The following is a 21,093-nucleotide window of genomic DNA, read 5'->3' as shown; positions in this document are numbered from 1 at the left end:
TGTCCCCCCCTGCTGCTGTCGGACCAGTTCTCTTGAAAATAAATGTTATCTCAATGAGAAAAACCTGTATAAATAAAGGTTAAATAAAATAACACATGTAATAAATAGAGCCCTCCACTTCTCAGCCGCCTCCAATGATGTCGGTGCTATACCATAGCCTTATTTATGCATTGACATTTTGGGATTCCCCTTTTGGCACAAGCCTTCATATAGCCTAAATGAGCACATTCTATTCAATTCACCCATTAGTCACATGAGTATTCGGTTTGCGATTGGTTTTGACCGAGAGAGCACTCATACCTGCTGGGTTGTTCTTGTTAGCCTAGCGCTGTTGGCATCTAGGCCTGTAAATGCCATTGTAGTGGGACCGAATTAGCCACTCGCACGTTCCTTGCCTGCCTGGCCTGCTGCTCGGCTGGTTATATAAGAGTGGCTTGGTTTGTCCCTAGCGGTGGAAGCTCAACACCAGCTAGCGGCTAATGTAAATGTAATGTCACTGACTGTTCCTCTGCTGTCACGTCACCCTGAGGCAAGGCACACACATTTCAGTAGGATAGACTCTAAGCAAACATGCTGTGACAGAGAGAGAGAGAGAGAGCGAGCGGGAGGGAGGAACTTAGAGACATAGAGAGAGACTGAGAAATGAAGAATGTTGTGAAGAATGGATGGGGTGACATGGATGGAAATGGAGAGCTGGAGATGGAGCGAGTGAGGAGGGATGGAGAGTAGCTAAAAAACGGCTATTCCAAAATGGCAATACCATTTAGAATGGCTCCACTGTGGTGCAGCTGTATACTGTAGTAGAATATGACACACAGGTAGAAAGTGGGTAGACTGGCCCGTCACTTTGAAGCTTCAAACAGCGTTCGAAACGTCAATCTTTTCTCGAAGGCTATCTGCAGGTGCAGTTGGTATGCTCTACTATAGGTTTAAGTGCTGTTGCAGATCCAAGGAGGATGTGCTCAGACATGATGTATTAGTTGTTAGTTGAAAGACTTGATCCAATCCGACGCTACTGTTGCTGACACATTCCTATTGAGCAACACTTAAAAACATGAACAGATTCTACTTGTCTACCCATGTGTGAAAATCTCTGTTAAATCAGCCTTATATTCTCCGCTGTTTCCATTTACAGACCCCCGAGTCACTCCTCAAACAAATCTCCCTTTCCTGTTCTCTCGCTCTCTCTCTCTCTCTCTCTCTCTCTCTCTCTCTCTCCTGCTCTCTTTTCTCTCTCTCTCTGTCAGGCATGTGCTAGTAAATGTTCATGTGTTTATTGATCCCTCCAGCAAAGTGAAATCCCTCACGACTGCCATGTTTGGCCAGTGTTCTCTCTCTCTCTCTCTCTCTCTCTCTCCTCTTGCTCACTCTCGCGCTCTCTCGACTCAAAAGGCAGATCTGTTTCTATGTTACAGTAAGCTACCCAACATACTGGAAATGAGAAGAGATAATCATTTGATTCATGCTGTATGTGTGTGTCCGTGTCTCTCTCTTATCTAGATCATTACATTATTCCCATACTGTTTTTCTAGTTGGCAAATTAGTGGATGACCTGTCTCTCTCTTGTTAGTAGAGCACAGACTGTGATGTGCACATGCACCCCCCTCCATTCATTCACCTTCCCTCTCATTGCCCAACTAATCATCGGTCTTGCTGTACATTTGAATCCATCTCCTATGATCCTTCGGGAAGCCCAGGTCTTTTCATATGGATATTTGTCTCCCACAAGGCATTGCAGCACAGTGAAGGGTACGCTCCACCCCACCCGAGAAGAAAAGGAATAGAGAGACGATCAGGATGAGTCACACTTCTCTTTCTCTCCACCCTCTCCCTTCCATGAGGGAGGGATGGCCTCACCATGAAATATAGAACATATGGTAAATGGATCTCGAGTATTGTTCGTGTTACATGGGTTAAAAAGGAAAAGACTGGTATGAGAAGTGCATGTATGGTTGAAAGACCTTTTCATTGAAGCAGGTACACTTCTTTGGTGGTACTTTTTGACAGTTCAGAGGAGTAGGTTTAGGTGTTTTTTGTTTGTTTGGTGACGCGTCATGTCTTATGGTTGTTGATGTGGGGTGGGGTTCAGGGGCGGCAGGGTAGCCTAGTGGTTAGAGCGTTGGACTAGTAACCGGAAGGTTGCAAGTTCAAAACATTGAGCTGACAAGGTACAAATCTGTCGTTCTGCTCCTGAACAGGCAGTTAAAATAAGAATTTGTTCTTAACTGACTTGCCTAGTTAAATAAAGGTAAAATATATATATCTCTAGTATATATATATTTTTAAATCGTAGCACCTGGGTGGGTGTGACAGAAGGGACAGAGAGCTGGGGGACCCCCAGGACCCATACTGCCCCAGGGGGACCCCCACCCCCTGGACACACGCACACTCTGGCCAGTATTCCAGTAAAGCCTCCAATATCCCAGAGCCCTCCGTATCTCTAGAGAACATAAATGTAGATAGCCTATCACGGCAAAGCTTTATCCACAGTCATATATTCCGTTTTTCATCACTAAGCTGACCTAGAAACTTAAATGAGGTGTTTTAGTGAATGAGAACAGGGGGAAGCAGTATTGCCAGTTGTGTGTGTGTGTGTGTGTGTGTGTGTGTGTGTGTGTGTGTGTGTGTGTGTGCGTGTGCGTGTGTGCGCATGTGGATATCAAAGGCAGGATCTTTATATGGGCAGCTTTGAGGCAGAACTCTTGCATTAAGACATGATTTTTTTCAGACAAGCGTTTTTCCCCCCTGGTTCTTGCAAAGAACAAGCTAGTGTGTGTGTGAGAAGAGAGGCAAGGGAGAAGGCCCCGTGGAAGTCTTTAAATACCACAAAGAGCTCGCTGTGTCTGATTTAAACAGTCCTACACACACCCACACACAGTCGACAAAAGCCTCTCTCATGGCTGACCTTTCGACCTTGGCCCCTGGCGCATATGATTCCAACCAGCCTTTATTCCAGTCCTTGATGGCAGAATTTCCCAATCCCAGGGTTGTCCTTCTGTCTGCCTGCTAAAAAAAATATATATATATTCCCCTGGCCCCACCATCACAAACCCACCCTAGTAGCCATGTAACTAGTCTACTAATTCCCCTCAGCTTAACTCATCCTATCTCGCAACAGGCGAGCATTAGCAGCAATAGCGTCAGTTTGTTTAGCCAGGGGTTGGAGGTGTATGGGGCCGTGGTCGGACTATGGTGGGCGATGTTGATCTGGAGCCCCTGTGGCTGAAATTAGGAACTTGTGGAGCAGTCGACGTATTGACCAAGCTGTCATTGCGCGGGTGAGGTAGCACATAGAAATGTAACATGTAGAGATGGTGACGCGATTCTTTATTGCTACGTAACAGAGACGTCTCTGTTCTACATAATGCATTTCTATCTGCCTCTTGGAGTTTTATCTGGGAGAGCAGCAGAGCACCAGACAATAGCTGAGTGTCAATATTAGTAAGGGCCTTTCTTGCCTTTCAAAGTTAAATCATTTTTCTTTGAGTTGTAGAGGAAAAGATAACATGTACATTTATTAAATCCTTCTAGATTTAGGTAGCCTTTCCCCTCTGCACATATATATACATGTTTTTTTTTTACCCTGTAGCTGTTAGAGATATTGATTTATGCATTAAGGCCAGATTGACACTGCCTCTAATGTAAAATTCAGATTGTCATGAATACACAATTAATGGGGCTTTGAATAAAATATGATCCTTTTTCTCCAGAAGAGCTTTGAGTGCTCTCTTTTTCTCTCTTTCACTCTCACTTTATTTTATCACACCCGCTTCCTTCCGCTGCCACTCTCTGTCTCACTCTTTCCCCTATCCCTCTCTCTCCCGCCCTTCCTTCCTCCCTCTCTCTCCCTTCCCCCTTGCTCGCCCTCTCTTCCTCCCTTCCCCTCTCTCTCTTCCTCCCTTCCCCTCTCTCTCTTCCTCCCTTCCCCTCTCTCTCTCCCTCCCTTCCCCTCTCTCTCTCTCTCTCCCTCCCTTCCTCTCTCCCCTCTTCTCCTCTCTCCCTCCTCTCCTCCTCCTGACTGTGCTGTTTCTCTGGCTGCGTTCCCCGAACCCTCTCACCCAGCTATGCATGCCTGTAAAGGTCGATGCTAATAATACTGACTGGGGCCTTAGTATACACACAGCACTGGCAGTAAATATACTCTGATGTTACTGCAGTCTTACTGGTGAATAAAACACTATGAATATTGAAATACTCTGTCAGTAGTAGGGCTACATGGATACACTCCGAAATAGACTGCCTATACTGTTATAACTTTCAGTACAGTACTGTGCCACATACATACATACATACATACATACATACATACATACATACATACATACATACATACATACATACATACATACATACTAGAGGTCGACCGATTTTAATTAGGGCCGATTTCAAGTTTTCATAACAATCGGTAATCTGCATTTTTGGTATTTAAGTATCCATTCTAAATGACACTACAGCCATAACAGCACATTTGTTTTCAGCATTTGTCAAAGGACCTCCAGTAGAGGAGCCTCTTCCTGCTCACCCCCGACCTCTTCCTGCTCACCAGGAAATAGATAGCTTTTCCATTTCCTGCAGGACTTATTAGAGCGCAGCGCTCTTATTCCTGATTCACACAATAGGGCCGACCCTATGGTGTAGTGTGACGCGGTCTTGTTTTGTGCACTGTCCTCTTCCAAGTGTTCCAACCTGCGCGTATACAAAGATGTCATCTTGCCCTGTTCCTTAAAAAGTATACTTATTAACCACAGAAAGCATTTATTAAGCACTTATACATCATTAATTAACTGTAGAAAGGGTCTGCCTCTGGTTATCTGCAGGTCATGTGACACTTACTAGCCTGTGCTGGTCTGGCCACCCTGAGGTAGCCATGTCCTCTCCAGTGTAAATATTATTGGATGGATACACCCCCCCCCCGGAAATAAACGCTGGTTACAGATGCCATCTCTCTCACAGGGAGCCACGGGCTGTTTTTATTTGTTGAGGTAAACAGCATTTTCCGCTTGTTAGTTACTTAACGTGCCCTAGAGTTGTCCTCTAAGAGCTCTGTATTCAGTAGAGTGTACTGGCATCAAAACACGGAGTATCGTAGAGTAGTATTTACCTGCCAACAACTGGCCACATCTATCCTCTTTTATACAAACCAGATGAGTAGTCAGAGTAGGGCTGGACGGGATACCATATTTTACGAAATGCCTGTATTGATGCACGGACCGCCTTTTTTATTTTTTTACTTCACTTTTTTTATACGGGGTTTTGAATGTTTTGGTGTGTTATTGAATGTGATACGCCGCGTGTAAAGTCCGTATTTCTAGTTTACTTTGCTACCTGAGTCATCTCTCTCCGCTCTCTCTCTCTCTCTCGATGCCGCTTTCCACACAGACCTAGCCCCGCCCCCTGTCACTCAAGGAGCGCATTTGTAGTTCCTCCACCACGAGACGCTTGCGTTCAGTCTCTGCGTTGTTAATTTTATTTATTTATTTATTTCACCTTTATTTAACCAGGTAGGCAAGTTGAGAACAAGTTCTCATTTACAATTGCGATCTGGCCAAGATAAAGCAAAGCAGTTCGACAGATACAATGACACAGAGTTGCACATGGAGTAAAACAAACATACAGTCAATAATACAGTATAAACAAGTCTATATACAATGTGAGAAGGGAGGTAAAGGCAAAAAGGCCATTCTAAATCAATGGAATACACAAGCAAAATATGAATTAGTTTTGCAATGAAGTAGCAAAGAGAAATAAAAATAATTAATGTATATAAAGATTATAGGGTGCCCTTAGGAACAATTGTCAACACTTTGGTTTCTACTCTGTCACAATAACTCCTCCCTGGCATTTTCATTTGTAATGTCAAAACACTGCATTTAAAGTACCCAATATTATATTCTAACTGTAGAATTAGAATAATCATTCTATTTCCATGATTCCAACAGTTCACCCAAGCGTTATGTTCTAAATCACAAGTCAAAGTCAAATTGCAAGGTTTGGTTCAAAATAAGGCCTCAGATTCATTTATAAAGCCCTGCGTACCAATGATATCTCAATGAGCGCTGGAAATGCAGCGTAAAATCCCAAACAGAGATATTTTGTAGAAGCCCAGCCCTAAGAAAGTCTCCTGAAAGGCCAAATCCTATGTTGAGACAGTATAAACCGTCTGTCTGTCTGTCTGTCTGTCTGTCTGTCTGTCTGTCTGATTATCTGTCATGGTCAAGATGTTCAAATGTCTAAATGACCTGTCTGTCTGTCTGTCAGTGTCTGTCTGTCTGATAATCTGTCTGTGTGTCATCTGCATCTTTTTGTTTAACAGTCTGTCTAAATCAAAGGTCTGTCTGTCTGTCTGTTAGTCTGTCTGTCGTGTAATGTCTAAAGATTATGGGTGTCTTGAACAATTGTCAACACTTTGGTTTCTGTCTGTCACAATGTCTCCCTGGCTGTTTTCATTTGTAATGTCAAAACACTGCATTTAAAGTCAATGTTATATTCTAACTGTAGTTAGAATAATCATTCTATTTCCATGTTGTCAACAGTTCTGTCTGTCTGTCTGTTCTAAATCAAGTCAAAGTCTGTCTGTTTGGTCAAAATGTCTGTCTGTTTCTGTCAGTCTGTCTGTCTGTGTCTGTCTGTCTGTCTGTCTGTCTGTTTGTCCTGTCCCAGTCTGTCTGTCTGTCTGTCTGTTGAGACAGTATGTCTGTCTGTCTGTCTGTCTGTGTGTGTGTCTGTCTGTCTGTCTGTCTGTCTGTCTGTCTGTCTGTCTGTCTGTCTGTTTGTCTGTCTGTCTGTCTGTGACCTCACTGCACCCTCCACATACATACTGATTTACACATTAGGGAAAAGATCAGATGGGTATCGGGATGCCTTTGTAAATGCAAAAGATCTGAATCGGGATGCCTTTGTAAACACACACACACACACACACACACACCCAACTCTCTCTCGCTTGCTCTCCCCTCTTTCTTTCTTATTCCTCTTCTCATCCATACTCTTGCTCTCTCCCTTTCTGTGGTATGTTCACAGTTAACGGTCAGAGTAATGGGAGCTACCTTTGAATGTTTGGGGATCGCCATCAATCTCTACCCTCTGTGTGTGTGTGTGCTCATGCGCGCATGTGTAGCAAGGCTATGCAGTAGTTTGTTTATGTGTGTTCAAAGTATTCCTATTTAATGCACGTGTGCGTTCTGTGAATTTCATCTCCTTCTTTGGCGAAGCATCGGCCACAAGAGCACAGTAGCTAGCCACCCCCCAGGAACACATTCTGTGCCTGTTCTCTCACTTCTCTTTGTGTGTCTCTCTCTCTCTCTCTCTCTCTCTCTCTGTTTCTCACTCCCCTTCTGCTTGATTTCAAGACCAACTGTCATAAATGATTCCTTTTTCTTTGTGCACACAGAACTCAATGTCCTGAACATTGAACACTGTGAATGTAGCACTGTAACACTGTAGAGGTAGCTTCATGTTCAGCCCTAGCCTATGGGAGATCCCCTTTTCCTCTGAACAATGAAGGAATGTAGGGTTTCAGCTTCTCTCCAGGAATGTACAGTAGTGATTCCTCCTTAAAACTGTCCGTGTTTTACTATTTAGTTCCTTAACCAAGGGGTTTGGTTTGAAGTGGTGTATGACCTGTGATCCTTTGGTCACTGGCTCGTGAGCTCAACGATCGTGTGGTCAATTATTACATGGTCAATGGTGTCCACAGTTGCCCGAAGGCCTAGATGATGATAATAATGGCTACAGTAGCTTAGTGTAGCTGCATTGGCTAACTGACACTTACTCATAGCAGTGCCTCAAATTCACCCACCGGTGCTCTTATGCCCAATAAAGACTCTTGCCTGATACCAAATCATGCCGGTGCATTAAAAAGTACTTATGAGCCTGGGAATCTATCCCCAGTTATTGTCTTCCCATTGTCTTATCTACAGTGGGGCAAAAAAGTATTCAGTCAGCCACCATGTGCAAGTTCTCCCACTTAAAAATATGAGAGGCCTGTAATTTTCATCATAGGTACACTTCAACTATGACAGACAAAAAGAGAAAAAAAATCCAGAAAATCACATTGTAGGATTTGTAATGAATTTATTTGCAAATTATGGTGGAAAATTAGTATTTGGTCAACAAAAGTTTATCTCAATACTTTGTTATATACCCTTTGTTGGCAATGACAGAGGTCAAACATTTTCTCTAAGTCATCACAAGGTTTTCACACATTGTTGCTGGTATTTTGGCCCATTCCTCCATGCAGATCTCCTCTAGAGCAGTGATGTTTTGGGGCTGTTGCTGGGCAACACGGACTTTCAACTCCCTCCAAAGATTTTCTATGGGGTTGAGATCTGGAGACGGGCTAGGCCACTCCAGGACCTTGAAATGCTTCTTACGAAGCCACTCCTTCGTTGCCCGGGCGGTGTGTTTGGGATCATTGTCATGCTGAAAGACCCAGCCACGTTTCATCTTCAATGCCCTTGCTGATGGAAGGAGGTTTTCTAGTCATGGCTTCCTACATGGCTTCATTCATTCTTTCCTTTACACGGATCAGTCGTCCTGATCCCTTTGCAGAAAAACAGCCCCAAAGCATGATGTTTCCACCCTCATGCTTCACAGTAGGTATGGTGTTCTTTGGATGCATCTCAGCATTCTTTGTCCTCCAAACACGACAAGTTGAGTTTCATCTGACCATATGACATTCTCCCAATCTTCTTCTGGATCATCCAAATGCTCTCTAGCAAACTTCAGACGGGCCTGGACATGTACTGGCTTAAGCAGGGGGACACGTCTGGCACTGCAGGATTTGAGTCCCTGGCGGCGTAGTGTGTTACTGATGGTAGGTTTTGTTACTTTGGTCCCAGCTCTCTGCAGGTCATTCACTAGGTCCCCCCGTGTGGTTCTGGGATTTTTGCTCACCGTTCTTGTGATCATTTTGACCCCACGGGGTGAGATCTTGTGTGGAGCCCCAGATCGAGGGAGATTATCAGTGGTCTTGTAGGTCTTCCATATCCTAATAATTGCTCCCACAGTTGATTTCTTCAAACCAAGCTGCTTACCTATTGCATATTCAGTCTTCCCAGCCTGGTGCAGGTCTACAATTTTGTTTCTGGTGTCCTTTGACAGCTCTTTGGTCCTGGCCATAGTGGAGTTTGGAGTGTGACTGTTTGAGGTTGTGGACAGGTGTCTTTTATACTGATAACAAGTTCAAACAGGTGCCATTAATACAGGTAACCAGTGGAGGACAGAGGAGCCTCTTAAAGAAGAAGTTACAGGTCTGTGAGAGCCAGAAATCTTGCTTGTTTGTAGGTGACCAAATACTTATTTTCCACCATAATTTGCAAATAAATTCATAAAAAATCCTACAATGTGATTGTCTGGATTTTTTTTCTCATTTTGTCTGTCATAGTTGAAGTGTACCTATGATGAAAATTACAGGCCTCTCATCTTTTCAAGTGGGAGAACTTGCACAATTGGTGGCTGATTGAATACTTTTTTGCCCCACCGTTACAACATCCCAGAATATTACTAACAGATTAAACACACCATTTCCCCTGCCTCTCGACTCCCAATGTAATCTAACAGACATCACGGCTCCTGTAGCAGTGAGTGGTTGGACAGGAGAGTGGAGCTTAGGAATTGGCCCACGCCAGAGAGGGCACAGTGGGCACAGCATGACCGTCTGGACTTGCCTTTCCCACGACCCGCTGGGCTGGGCTGAGCTAAGGCTGGCCAGAGTGCAAGTGAAGGGGCTGAGCTGAGACTGGGTCCCATCAATAACATGTATATGGGTCTAGGACAGGGGTGGACAGTTCTTAACTTGAAGAGACCCTGCGTGTGCAGGCAATTAGTAACACTTAGGACAACAGACATGCTAATCAATCCACTCGTATAGTAATCGTCAAACGTGTACCTAGCTAATGCCCTTCGGCTTTTTAAGAATCGATTGGTTGTAATAATCAAATGATCATTGATGGAATTATGTGATTCCTCTGTCTCTCTCTCTCTCTCTCTCTCTCTCTCTCTCTCGCTCTCTCTCTTATTTATTTATTCTATCTCTCCGTAGGCGCGGCGGAAGGAGGTGTTCCTGCAGGAGCGTTACGGCCACTTCAGTCTGACCGACCCCTTCCTGGCCCTGCAGAGGGACTTTGACTGTGTCCCGGGGGGGGACAAGGAGCGTCGGCCTGTGGGCTCCAGCCCCATCGCAGTCCTGGAGGCTGTCATGGCCCACTGCAGGAAGATGCAGGAGAGGATGTCAGCTGAGCTGGAAGCTGCCGAGAGCAGGCAAAAGAGGGTAGGTTACGGGAGGCTATGTGTAGACAATACTATAATACGATAACTGTGTGTGTGTGTGTGTGTGTGAGATGCATTTGAAGTTGCTTTGCCATATTTGGTTAATGTCAAGTGTGTGAATGTGCGCGTGTCGGAGAGCAAGTGTCTGCTGTACATCTTCCTGTCCCTGGACTATGTAGGACTACCTGTCTGATTTAAGTCCACCGTGGCCAGATGTGTTCCGTCTCCGTCCTTTCCCCTCTCTCTGTGTGCTCTTCCAGCAGAGGCAGTGGGTGAGGGATGGAGTGGTTGAGCGTAAGGGTGTGTGTATGGGAGGTTGGCAGGGCGAGTGTGAGGGGAATGGTGCGCGCGGCAGTGTATAATTGTCTATGGTTAGATAGAATGTTGGTGTGTGGAATGGGGCTTGCCTGGGAGGAAGGCGGGGGGGTGTATGTGAGAGAACTGCTCTCCTTGTCCTGCTCCTGAACCCTTCCACCAGTCACAGAGCCAGCGGAGACCCGAGATTCTCTCCAACCGGGCTTGTGTGGCTGGGGAGACATCTCTGTTAGCCAGCACTGTGCTGTGTGCTCCAGATAAGCAGAGACACAGCCAGCCAGCCAGCCAGCCAGCCAGCCAGCCAGCCAGCTAGGGGATGATGCGGAGAGAATGGAAGAAGGGGGGAAGGTAGAGTAAGAGAGGTGATTGAGGAGTATTTAGAGGATCCAGTTCCGTACTAGCTCATTCCATTGCAAAACGTTTTGCTACGGTGTGCCCTACTCGACATGACCCTGCTGTTTGCGTTTAGCCACTGAGACACAATGAAACCTGCAGCCACTCCATTTTGACTCAATGTCACTACAGCAGCACAGCAATGGAGTCCAAAACACTAGAAGCTCTTGGCTCATTTTCCCAATACCCCCTCCCTCCCACTCCTGGAGTAAACCACCTCCCCCAGCCTTTTGCCTTTGTCACGGTGACAGCCCACACGATTGTCTGGATGAAGCTAGCCGTTTCATCTGCCACAAACCAGAACATGACAACGACGAGAACGCCAAACAAATCGTTAGCGCTGGTCTGTGAAAAATAACATACTGGAACATAAACAAATACATGAGAAACAACTTTGAAAAAAAACCTATCCCGTGTTCACGCCGACCCCCATACGAAGTCACGTTTCTCTGAGTCAGCTTCTTGAAATATGAATGGGTTTTAAAAGCCAGCTGAAAGGCCTGGTGCCATTCATCCGTGTGTAACACTCCGCTCACCTGCCTGGCAGAGTGCAAGGCTGTGTGTGTGTGTGTGTGTGTACTGGCATAATGCATTATGAATGAGTCATTAGGAACAGGGCAGGGTCCTTACTGACTTGTGTTGCCAGTGAGGTGTACACGCCGAGTGGACAAAGCAAGTAAATCAAATGGTCCTTTAGGGAGAATATAGACTCCACTCTAACAAGACCCGCACCCTAAATGGGAGAAATTAGTGTTTCCTCATGGCAACAGATCTCACCGTAGTACAAACGGCACAGTGGGAAGTGCTTCATTTCAGTCGGATGTCATTCTGTTGCTATTCAAGCTTCATGCCGTAGGAGCTACTCGCCCTCTTAGGAGTGACGTAACAGGGACTCAGTCGATCAGTCCGAGATGTGTGCTCGTTCCTGTGAGGATTTACAAGGGGTCGTGTTTGGGGGTGGGGGTGGGTAGCAGGCAGGCATAGTGGATATCAGCCTCATTGTTTGGGCTCGTTAGAGCAGCGGGGCAGGCAATCGCCCGGAAAGCCCAGTTAAGCCTGTACCCTCGCTGCCAACGCACAGCTAACAATAGCAGCCACGCTCCAGATATAGTCGCCCGGGGTTGACAAGTCATCGAAATTCAATCAGATGTTTGAAACGTTAGATTCCATCGTCCATTTTCTTCCCGTGTTTAGCGCCGTTCTTCCAATAACTGCTCCGTCGTGTGTGTGTGTGTGTGTGTGTGTGTGTGTGTGTGTGTGTGTGTGTGTGTGTGTGTGTGTGTGTGTGTGTGTGTGTGTGTGTGTGTGTGTGTGTGTGTGTGTGTGTGTGTGTGTGCTATTTTGCATATTGACTGTTTCTGTGTAAATTAGGTCTTTTGCTTTTTGAATTATGATTAAATCAATATTCTAAAATTGAATTCTAACGGGTCTGTTTTGTATTCTGTGGTCTTTTAGGGAGAGACCGACAATACTGAGGTCATTTAAACATGACTATTTTCCACTGTTGTGTGAACATGGAGAGGAGGAAATGTTCCTCATTTCTTGTTCAGTTAGTTGAGCGCTACTATTCACCTTGTCCTTTTGAACATACAATGTCAGCTTGCAATTATTGCCAAGTGGTGTTTCCTGAAAGGTTTGTAGCTTTTCAAGATCATCGTAATTCCATTGTAGGCGTTGTCGTGTTTTCAACTCTTTGGTTATCAGACCAGGTAGGTTCAGGAAATAGTTTCAACAAACGCAAGGAGCCTCGAGAGCACCTCCACAGTTCATAAAGTGAGCATATTGATTTCAGTGTGTTGGCAGCTGAGCTCTCCACTCTGGGCGTGATTTGAGGGAGGTGCTTGTGTGTGTGTGTGTGTGTGTGTGTGTGTGTGTGTGTGTGTGTGTGTGTGTGTGTGTGTGTGTGTGTGTAAGGAGGGAGAAGTGAATGTACGTACGCCCTTGCGTATTGGATTAACGTTAAGGTGATGTGTGTGTGTGTGTGTGACGCAGGGTCTACGCGGTATGTCTGACGTGCCGCAGATCTACTGTATGTCATGTGGCGGCGTGAGTGTGACAAGCTGTACACCGAGCATACAAATCAACACCTACTCGTTCCGTGACACAGACCGACCAGGTTAAAGCGATGATCCCTATATTGATGCCACAAAAGGATTTTTAAGCCACGAGACGATTTATACATGCGTGTGTGTGCCATTCAGAGGGTGAATGGGCAAGACAAAAGGTTTAAGTGCCTTTGAACGGTGTGTGGTAGTAGGTGCCAGGCGCACCGGTTTGTGTCAACAACTGCAACGCTGCTGGGTTTTTCACACTCAACAGTTCCCTGTTGTGTATCAAGAATGGTCCACCAAACAAAGGACATCCAGCCAACTTAACACAACTGTAGGAAGCATTGGAGTCAACATGGGCCAGAATCCCTGTGGAACGCTTTTGACACCTTGTAGAGTCCACACCTCGACGAATTAAGACTGTTCTGAGGGCAGGGGGGTGCAACTCAATATTAGGAAGGTGTTCCCAATGTTTGCTATACTCCGTGTATGTTTTGCAAAAGATATACCAGATGTGGGTAGTAGATATGTGTGCTTGATATCTGTGTAGTTTGGTGTAGGTGTGATCTGACCGTGTGTGTATGTTGTTACGCAATTGTGTGAGTGTGTGCAGATAACGTGTGTGATTTGAGTTTCCATGTTTGAGATAATTTGTACAGTTTGTGTTTGGGATAGCGGTGTGTTGTTCGGTCTGTGTGTCTGACAATACAGTGCGTGTGTGTGTGTGTGTGTGTGTGTGTGTGTGTTTTTTTTCCTAAACGACATCTCCCCTGACTGGCTTGTGGTCTCTGTCTCTCAGCTGCAGCTGGAGAAACTGCAACTGCAGAGTCTGGAGCAGGAGCACCGTAAACTAACCGCCCAGCTGAAGGACGAGCGGGAGAAGAACAAGCACATCGTGATGATGCTGGTGAGGGAGTGCAAGCAGCTGGCCACGCGAGTGGTGGAGGAGTCGCAGCGCTTCGACGAGATCTCCGCCCGGCTGGACGATGAGGGCCGCTCGGCCGGGCGGCTGCAGGAGGAGCTGACGGCAGAGAGGCAACGCGGACAACAGCTGGAGGCCAAGATGGAGAAGCAACTGTCAGAGTTGGACACGGAGCGTGAGCAGCTGCGTGCCAGGCTGGGCCGAGAGGAGACTGAGAGCCTGAGCCTGCGCCGGCTGGTAGAGCAGCTCAGGACTGAACGGGACGGTCAAGGTGTTGAAGACGGTAAGGATGATAGAAGGGTCTCGGCCCAACTGGGTGCTGCTGCCGTGGATCCCACCGCTGCCACCAACACGCCACCGCCCAAACCTACGGTTTCTGTTGCCGTGGCCACGGACCCTGTCATATCCCGGACGGCCTCCTGCCAAACAGATCTGTCCCCTCCAGAGGCCGAGGGGCAGAAGAAGCCAAGCCCCCTCACCATCCCTGTCAAACCCACTCCCACCAACTACGCGGGCCTCAGCCTGCCCAAGACGCCCAGCGCAGGCCGGGGGCTGGTCCATAGTAGCGCAGGGGGACTTCCTCAAACGGGGGAGAACGGAGCAGAGGGCCAGACGCCCCACGGGGGACTTCACTCCCCAGCCCCCACTCCAGCGCTGCCCACGGGGGTGAGCCCTCGCGTCCAGGCTGCCCGCTACAAGTTCCAGGAGCAGGACCAAAACGGCACGGCCTCCCACAGCAGCCCGCCGTCCCGCGACCTCTCCCCCACCAACCGCGACAATTTTGCCGCCAAGCAGCAGGCGCGCCACACCGTCACGCAGGTCCTCTCACGTTTCACCAGCCCCCCAGCAGGGGGCCCCAGCGCCCTCCGTCCCGGCCTGCCCCACTCCACCTCGGAGGGGGGCCCCTTCCCCGGCCGACTGGGCCACCCCATCGGCCTCAAGTCCCCCACCGTGGCCAGGATCGACCGGGGCAACCCGCCCCCCATCCCGCCCAAAAAGCCGGGCCTCTCCCAGACCCCATCCCCTCCTCACCCACCCATCAAAGTGGTGGGGGACGGCAGCCGCTCCGCCGGGGTGGGGTTAAAACCCGCCACGCCCCAGCTGCCGCCCAAACCCGCCCTGGACCTGGTCCCAGCCCTGACAGCGTCTCAGGTGGGTGCCTGCCCCCCCGCGAGGGGGCCGCACCAGGCCGCATGTGCAGAGTGCCCCCCCACCAGCGCTGCCATCACTGTCAGTAGCCCCTCCATAAACCCCTCCTCCTCCGCTAGCGCTCCATCCCGTAGCCCCCGTGCCCCAGGCAGCCCCCTGGCAACAGCATCAGGTAAAGGGGCACCACGCTCCCCCTACCGCTCTCCCCCTACTGCCTCTACCTCTCCGCTCCAACTATCTTTCCAATGCTAGGTTAGCCTAGCTTAGCGTAGTGTTCAGGATATAGGGAGCCTGCTTTAACCACAGGAGTCCAGAGGAGAACAGAGCAGGGTCAGTCAAGTTCAGCTCTCGTCCCTCCCTGGCCCTAAACCATTGCTTGAGACCTGATCTCTCTGTACGCATACTTAATTCTCTTCCCCCTCCTTCAGGAGCCTGTCGTCTCCCTGCTTCTCCATAGACCTATTCTGACACGTTATCCCCTAGCTAGCAGCTGTAAACAGACCAGTGGCAGGCTAATATCATGTGCCTGGATAAAGGGTCAGATGCTAGGCTAGCTTTCTCCGGCTGTAGGAACTAGGAGCGTTACTTCACTGTTTCTTGAGGTTTTGAGGTTAGTTTTCCCTGTTCAAATAGGGTGTGTAGGGTTCCTATGAGTAACCCTCTCTGAAGCTGATGCCAGTGGCTGCTCTCTCCCCTCATCCCCTTCATCGTCCACTAGCATGATACCTGTGACCCTTGACCCTTCTTCCTCTTCATCACTACCCCCTCCCTGCACACTTCCTGTCTGCACATTTCCTGTTTTCCCTTCACTAACCCCTCCCACTGACCATTCCATTTCCCTTCCTGTGTCAACTCTTGCACTCTGTTTTGATGTACCTATATTATGTATGTTGACAGTCCTATGAATGTTGATGCTGTTGTGCTTAAACTACTACTTCTTGTTTACACTGCAACGTGTGTTTATTGTCGCAATTGGTTGAAAAAAGGTTTTCCACAACCATTTTCCAAGCAATCAAGTGGAGAAGTTGCGTGATGCAAGTCCTGTTTTTTTTTTTTGTCTTTTTAGTTTTTAATGTCAATGTGAGAAGTGTTTCGCACTACACTGACCGAAAAACGAACTAGTAATGGTGCTCGTTAGTTCTTAGTACAGATTTCGCCATTTTCTTTTGACATTTGCAGCATTCTATGCCCCACATTACTTCATGAAGTGATACATTTGCTTTTTAGGTTAATGGTCCTGTTGTCAGATTCCAGTCCCAAAGTTGTTTTGTTTATCCAATCCAAGTCAAGTTTGTCTCAATGTTTCAATATGCCGAGGAAATTGTATCATTTCCAAAAGACTAGATTATTAAGACTAGATCACGATGCAACGTCTGACCCCGCAGCGGTGAGACAGACTTTATTTTCGACTCAGAAGACCAAACTAACCAGCCGATGTAATATCACCAGTAGTGGTGTGGTCTCTGTTACCCGTCGACATGGAAACGGTGACTGCTGATTTACTTACCCCCCCCCCTCCTCCCTCTCCCTTTCAGTCTATCTGACAGGGGTGTTCCCGGAAAGGTCTTCAGCTCGCTTTGCTCCACCCACTTTTCTTTGAACCTGTTTGTCCTGAGGAGTGTCAAATTACCCACGGTGCCCCTTTTTTTGTAGCGTTGTAGATAACAACGGCCTTTACCTTCCCTCCCACCCCGTCTATAGAGCAGAGTTTTTAGCATTTTTACAGCACAGTAGATTAGAGCTGAATAATATTAGGCCTATGCTGTTGAGTTGCAAATTAAAAGTAGGCTATTGGCTTTCCTTTCTTTCTTGTCCTTTACTGAATCGTGTTATGGTTTCTTCTTTACATTTTTCTTTGCTCACACACATCCTGCTACGTAACGTTGTCGTCGACATACTAAACGGTTTGTGCATGGATGGGGTCGGTGTGTTGATTGACCATTAAATACACGCGTGAATGGAGATTGTTGTGGTTGGTTGTGCGGCTGGATGGATGGATGATGGTTGAGATGACAAAAAATGCCCTCCATCCTACACCTGGGTTCCATGACTTGTCCACCTGTTCTGAAAGGCAACTTATTCTATGTCGTTGCTTACGAGGGCATATGTAGCAGAGGGAACAAACTCTTTAAATTCACTCGGTTATCAATAGACTCATGCTTTCTCGTTTGAGCTGTAACTACACTAGTCATTGTGTCGTGGAACTCCCAGGTGTCGTCCCTCTCCCTCTTCTCCCAGCCCCTCTCTTATCAGCTTCCCTGCCATGTTAAACCTTGTGTCCCCTTTAACTCCCATTTAGGCTGGTGTCCCTCCATAGTCCCCTCGCTAACCTGCGGTGGGCCCGTTGCCCTGGACGACGGGCGCCCCCTGCTCCTCCAAGCTGCTTCCCAGGGAAATGTCACTTTATTGTCAATGCTGCTTAACCAAGATCCAACGGATAATATTAGTCATCTTGAAGACCACCCAACCTCTGCCTTGTTTTCTGCTGCTCAGACCGGACACACAGGTACTGTCATCACATTTTGTTGGCCACACGCGCCGAGTACAACAGGTGTAGACTTTACCGTGAAATGCTTACTTACGAGCCCGTTCCCAACAATGGAGAGTTAAAAAAGTAAGACAAGTATTTGCTAAAAAAAGAAAAAAAAGAAATAGTTACACTATTAAAATGACAATAACGAGGCTATATACAAGGAGTACCAGTGCCGAGTCGATGTGCAGCGTTACGAGGTAGAGGTAATTACGGTATGTACATGTAAGTGGAGGCAACTAGGCAATCAGGACAGGTAATAAAACACAAAGCTGCAGTGTGTGTGTGTGTGTGTGTGTGTGTGTGTGTGTGTGTGTGTGTGTGTGTGTGTGTGTGTGTGTGTGTGTGTGTGTGTGTGTGTGTGTGTGTGTGTGTGTGTGTGTGTGTGTGTGTGTGTGTGTGTGTGTGACGTCAATATGCATGTTTGTGTGTGTGTGTCATTGTAGTCTAGTGAGTGCATAGAGTCAGTGCAAAACATATATGAAGATGTCCAACTCCATTGATTCATTTTAGTCAATACAGTTATTATAATTGATATGAAGCACAGAATTACTGCAGATAGACAACATGGGAATTGTGGCCTCGAGGGACAGCGATCCCTGCTCACTCATGTGTGTCAGAAAAAGCTCCTGCTGTTCCACTCTTAGGCGGTAGACACACACACACACACACACTACCTATTGCAGCCAAGATTTGAAGCCTTTCTTTCACGTTTGATAGTGTTCTGTCATTCAATGGTTGTTGATCCGTAAACAGTGGCAATGTGCAGAGGCACAAGTAAAACCCTGTTTCATTTAAAGGAAAGAACTGAGGAAATGAATGGCTATTTCTCTCCCCCACTCTCTCTCAGACTGTGTTAAGCTGCTGCTGACTTCAGGGGCGTCTGCTGATGTTTCTGATGAAAACGGATTTACGCCTTTACACTTTGCCGCCGCGTTCGGACACCACAGGTTGGTGCACAACGCACACAACCCCTATTCTTTACATCAACCTGTCTCGAAAAACAGTCACTGCTACATACTGCAACCCCTCAATATCTGGTTCCATATAGAGCCACTGCCAGTAACTGTCGGCTCAGTATCTGGCATGCGTACAAACTGACAGATATTGTGTCTCCATATGTGTCACACACAGCAAACTGTCAAATCCTGCGCTAAGCGTGTGACATGTCATTGTGTTACTGTACATGTTAAATATAGTATCCTCTCAAATATAGTGTCGTCCGCGTTTGGATGGACTTGGCGGCTCAGAGTAAAAGTTGATCTAGGATCAGCTTACCTGCCCCGAATCCATAAAGGGAAATGTACGTTTCAACTTCATATGTGACTAATGGTGCGTTTCTATGTTTTGTTGTAAAAAAAAAAAAAGATGGAGGAAGATGACATCATCAACCAATTAGTAGACAAAACCCTACACATATTTGGTTATAATTACACGATGCACACCGATGTCATTCGAAACACTTATCTTCCTTACTGCGAAACATTACGCTCAATTTTCACATATGTTGGGATGCTGCTGGAGGTGAATATGAAGTTGAACAATTTTGAAATGTGCCTTTAACCTCGACGGGATCGGTGTCCCCCCCCCCCCCTGCGGGATGGTTGTGCTAATGTGAATAGCATGAAGTTGTACGTAACCAATGGGCAGAAAGCTTATGTTCTTGTTAATCTAACTGCACTGTCCAATTTACAGTAGCTATTACAGTGAAAGCTCTTGTTTGAGGAGAGCGCACAATTAGGAACTTGATAATGTATTAATAAACCAAATAGGCACATTCGGGCAGTCTTGATACAACATTTTGAACAGATATGCAATGATTCGTTGCTGCCATCTAGTGGCCAAAATGAGAATTTAGCCTGGGCTGTAATAATTCATTATGGCCTTTCGCTTGCATTTCAAAGATGGTGGTAAAAAAAAATATTAAATAAAGTTTTTTTTTGTTTGGTATTATCTTTAACTAGGTATAATGTGTTATATTGGGGTGGCAGGGTAGCCTAGTGGTTAGAGCGTTGGACTAGTAACCGGAAGGTTGCAAGTTCAAACCCCCGAGCTGACAAGGTACAAAACTGTCGTTCTGCCCCTGAACAGGCAGTTAACCCACTGTTCCTAGGCCGTCATTGTAAATAAGAATTTGTTCTTAACTGACTTGCCTGGTTAAATAAAGGTAAAATAAAAAAATATTCTCCTACATTCATTTCACATTTCCACAAACCTCTAAGTGCTTCCTTTCAGATGGTATCCAGAATATGCATTCCTTTTGCTTCAGGTCCTGAGCTACAGGCAGTTAGTTGGGTATGCCATTTTAGGAGAAAATTGAAAAAAAAGGCTCCAATCCTTTAACAGGTTTAAATGAGGGGTTTCCCACCCCTGGTCCAGGAGCAGTTGTAATCCTCTACCTCTATGGCGCCCCCCTGTGGACACCTGCAGAGTGACGTGAGACAGGAGCAGCTGGGGATGTTGTGCTGTGCTGGGCACACATCCAGCCCTGCCCTATACCATCCTCTGTTGAGTGTAGAGGCATCCTGAGTAAAGTAGCCCTGACCTAGGAATGAACAGTGGTGGCTGGTTGGAGGCGGTATAGGAGGACGGGATAATTTTGAACGGCTGGAATGGAATAATTGGAACTGTATCAAACATATGGAAGCCACGTTTGACTCCGTTCCATTTATTCCATTTCATCCATTACAATGAGCCCGCCCTCCTATAACTCCTCCTACCAGCCCCCACTGGAATGCATGTTACCAGTGCTGCAGTAAACGTTTTGAGACTGTGAAACACCACTCTGTGTGAGTGACTGTCAGCGTGCCGATCGGCTACCCCCACTATTAATACTACTGTTGTTGCCAATTACAACACTGCACATTCACCAGCTGGCCAGGGCTAATACGAACACGCACACAACGAATGTGAACACACACTGACCTATGTCTGCAATACAGGAAAAGGATGACCGTTTGACAGCGTAGAAATGTTACCGTAACTTTTAAGTTTGACTTTTGAGTTTCACTACCTCTACGGGGCTGTTTCCCGGACAGAGTTGAATATAAATCAGGATGAAGATAATTCTACTTAAATGAATCTGTATAAAAAAAAGTCTGTTCTAGACTAGGGAGTCCCAGACTAAAATAAGGATGCTTCAAAAACCATGAAACTGCCCCTGTGTGTGTAACCTGACCTCTTCTCGTGTGTATGTCCAGGTGTGTGGAGGCCCTGGTGTCTGGTGGGGCTGATGTGGATCACGGGGCTGTGGGTGGACAGACCCCTCTGTTTGTGGCCAGCGGAGCTGGCAGGCTGGACTGTACCAGAGCCCTGCTCAACGCCGGCGCAGACCGTTCACGATCCACCACCGTAAGTCCCCAACTGGCGCCAGATGTCCTCAACCGTGCCTCGTTGTCCTCCCCTGTCCTACATTTCTCTTATTTTCAGATGGTCCTTCACTGACTCTTATTGTCACACTCAGGACT

The 21,093-nt window shown here is 46.8% G+C and overlaps 1 protein-coding gene across 1 annotated transcript in view; it reads left to right on the top strand.

Moving 5' to 3' along the window:
- Window positions 1–21,093, top strand: part of LOC118400974 (cortactin-binding protein 2) — a 74,203-nt gene that overhangs the window by 36,141 nt on the left and 16,969 nt on the right. The window contains exons 3-7 of the mRNA XM_035798037.2: window positions 10,043–10,270; window positions 13,825–15,268; window positions 17,396–17,602; window positions 18,477–18,576; window positions 20,827–20,977. Of these exons, the coding sequence (XP_035653930.1) occupies window positions 10,043–10,270; window positions 13,825–15,268; window positions 17,396–17,602; window positions 18,477–18,576; window positions 20,827–20,977 (2,130 nt within the window). The remainder of the gene's footprint in view (window positions 1–10,042; window positions 10,271–13,824; window positions 15,269–17,395; window positions 17,603–18,476; window positions 18,577–20,826; window positions 20,978–21,093) is intronic.

The sequence above is a fragment of the Oncorhynchus keta genome, chromosome 22 (assembly GCF_023373465.1).
Source record: "Oncorhynchus keta strain PuntledgeMale-10-30-2019 chromosome 22, Oket_V2, whole genome shotgun sequence".
In the NCBI taxonomy this organism is placed as follows: Eukaryota; Metazoa; Chordata; class Actinopteri; order Salmoniformes; family Salmonidae; genus Oncorhynchus; species Oncorhynchus keta.
Note: the sequence above shows the minus strand (reverse complement) of the source record. Positions and strands in the feature narration are given on the sequence as shown.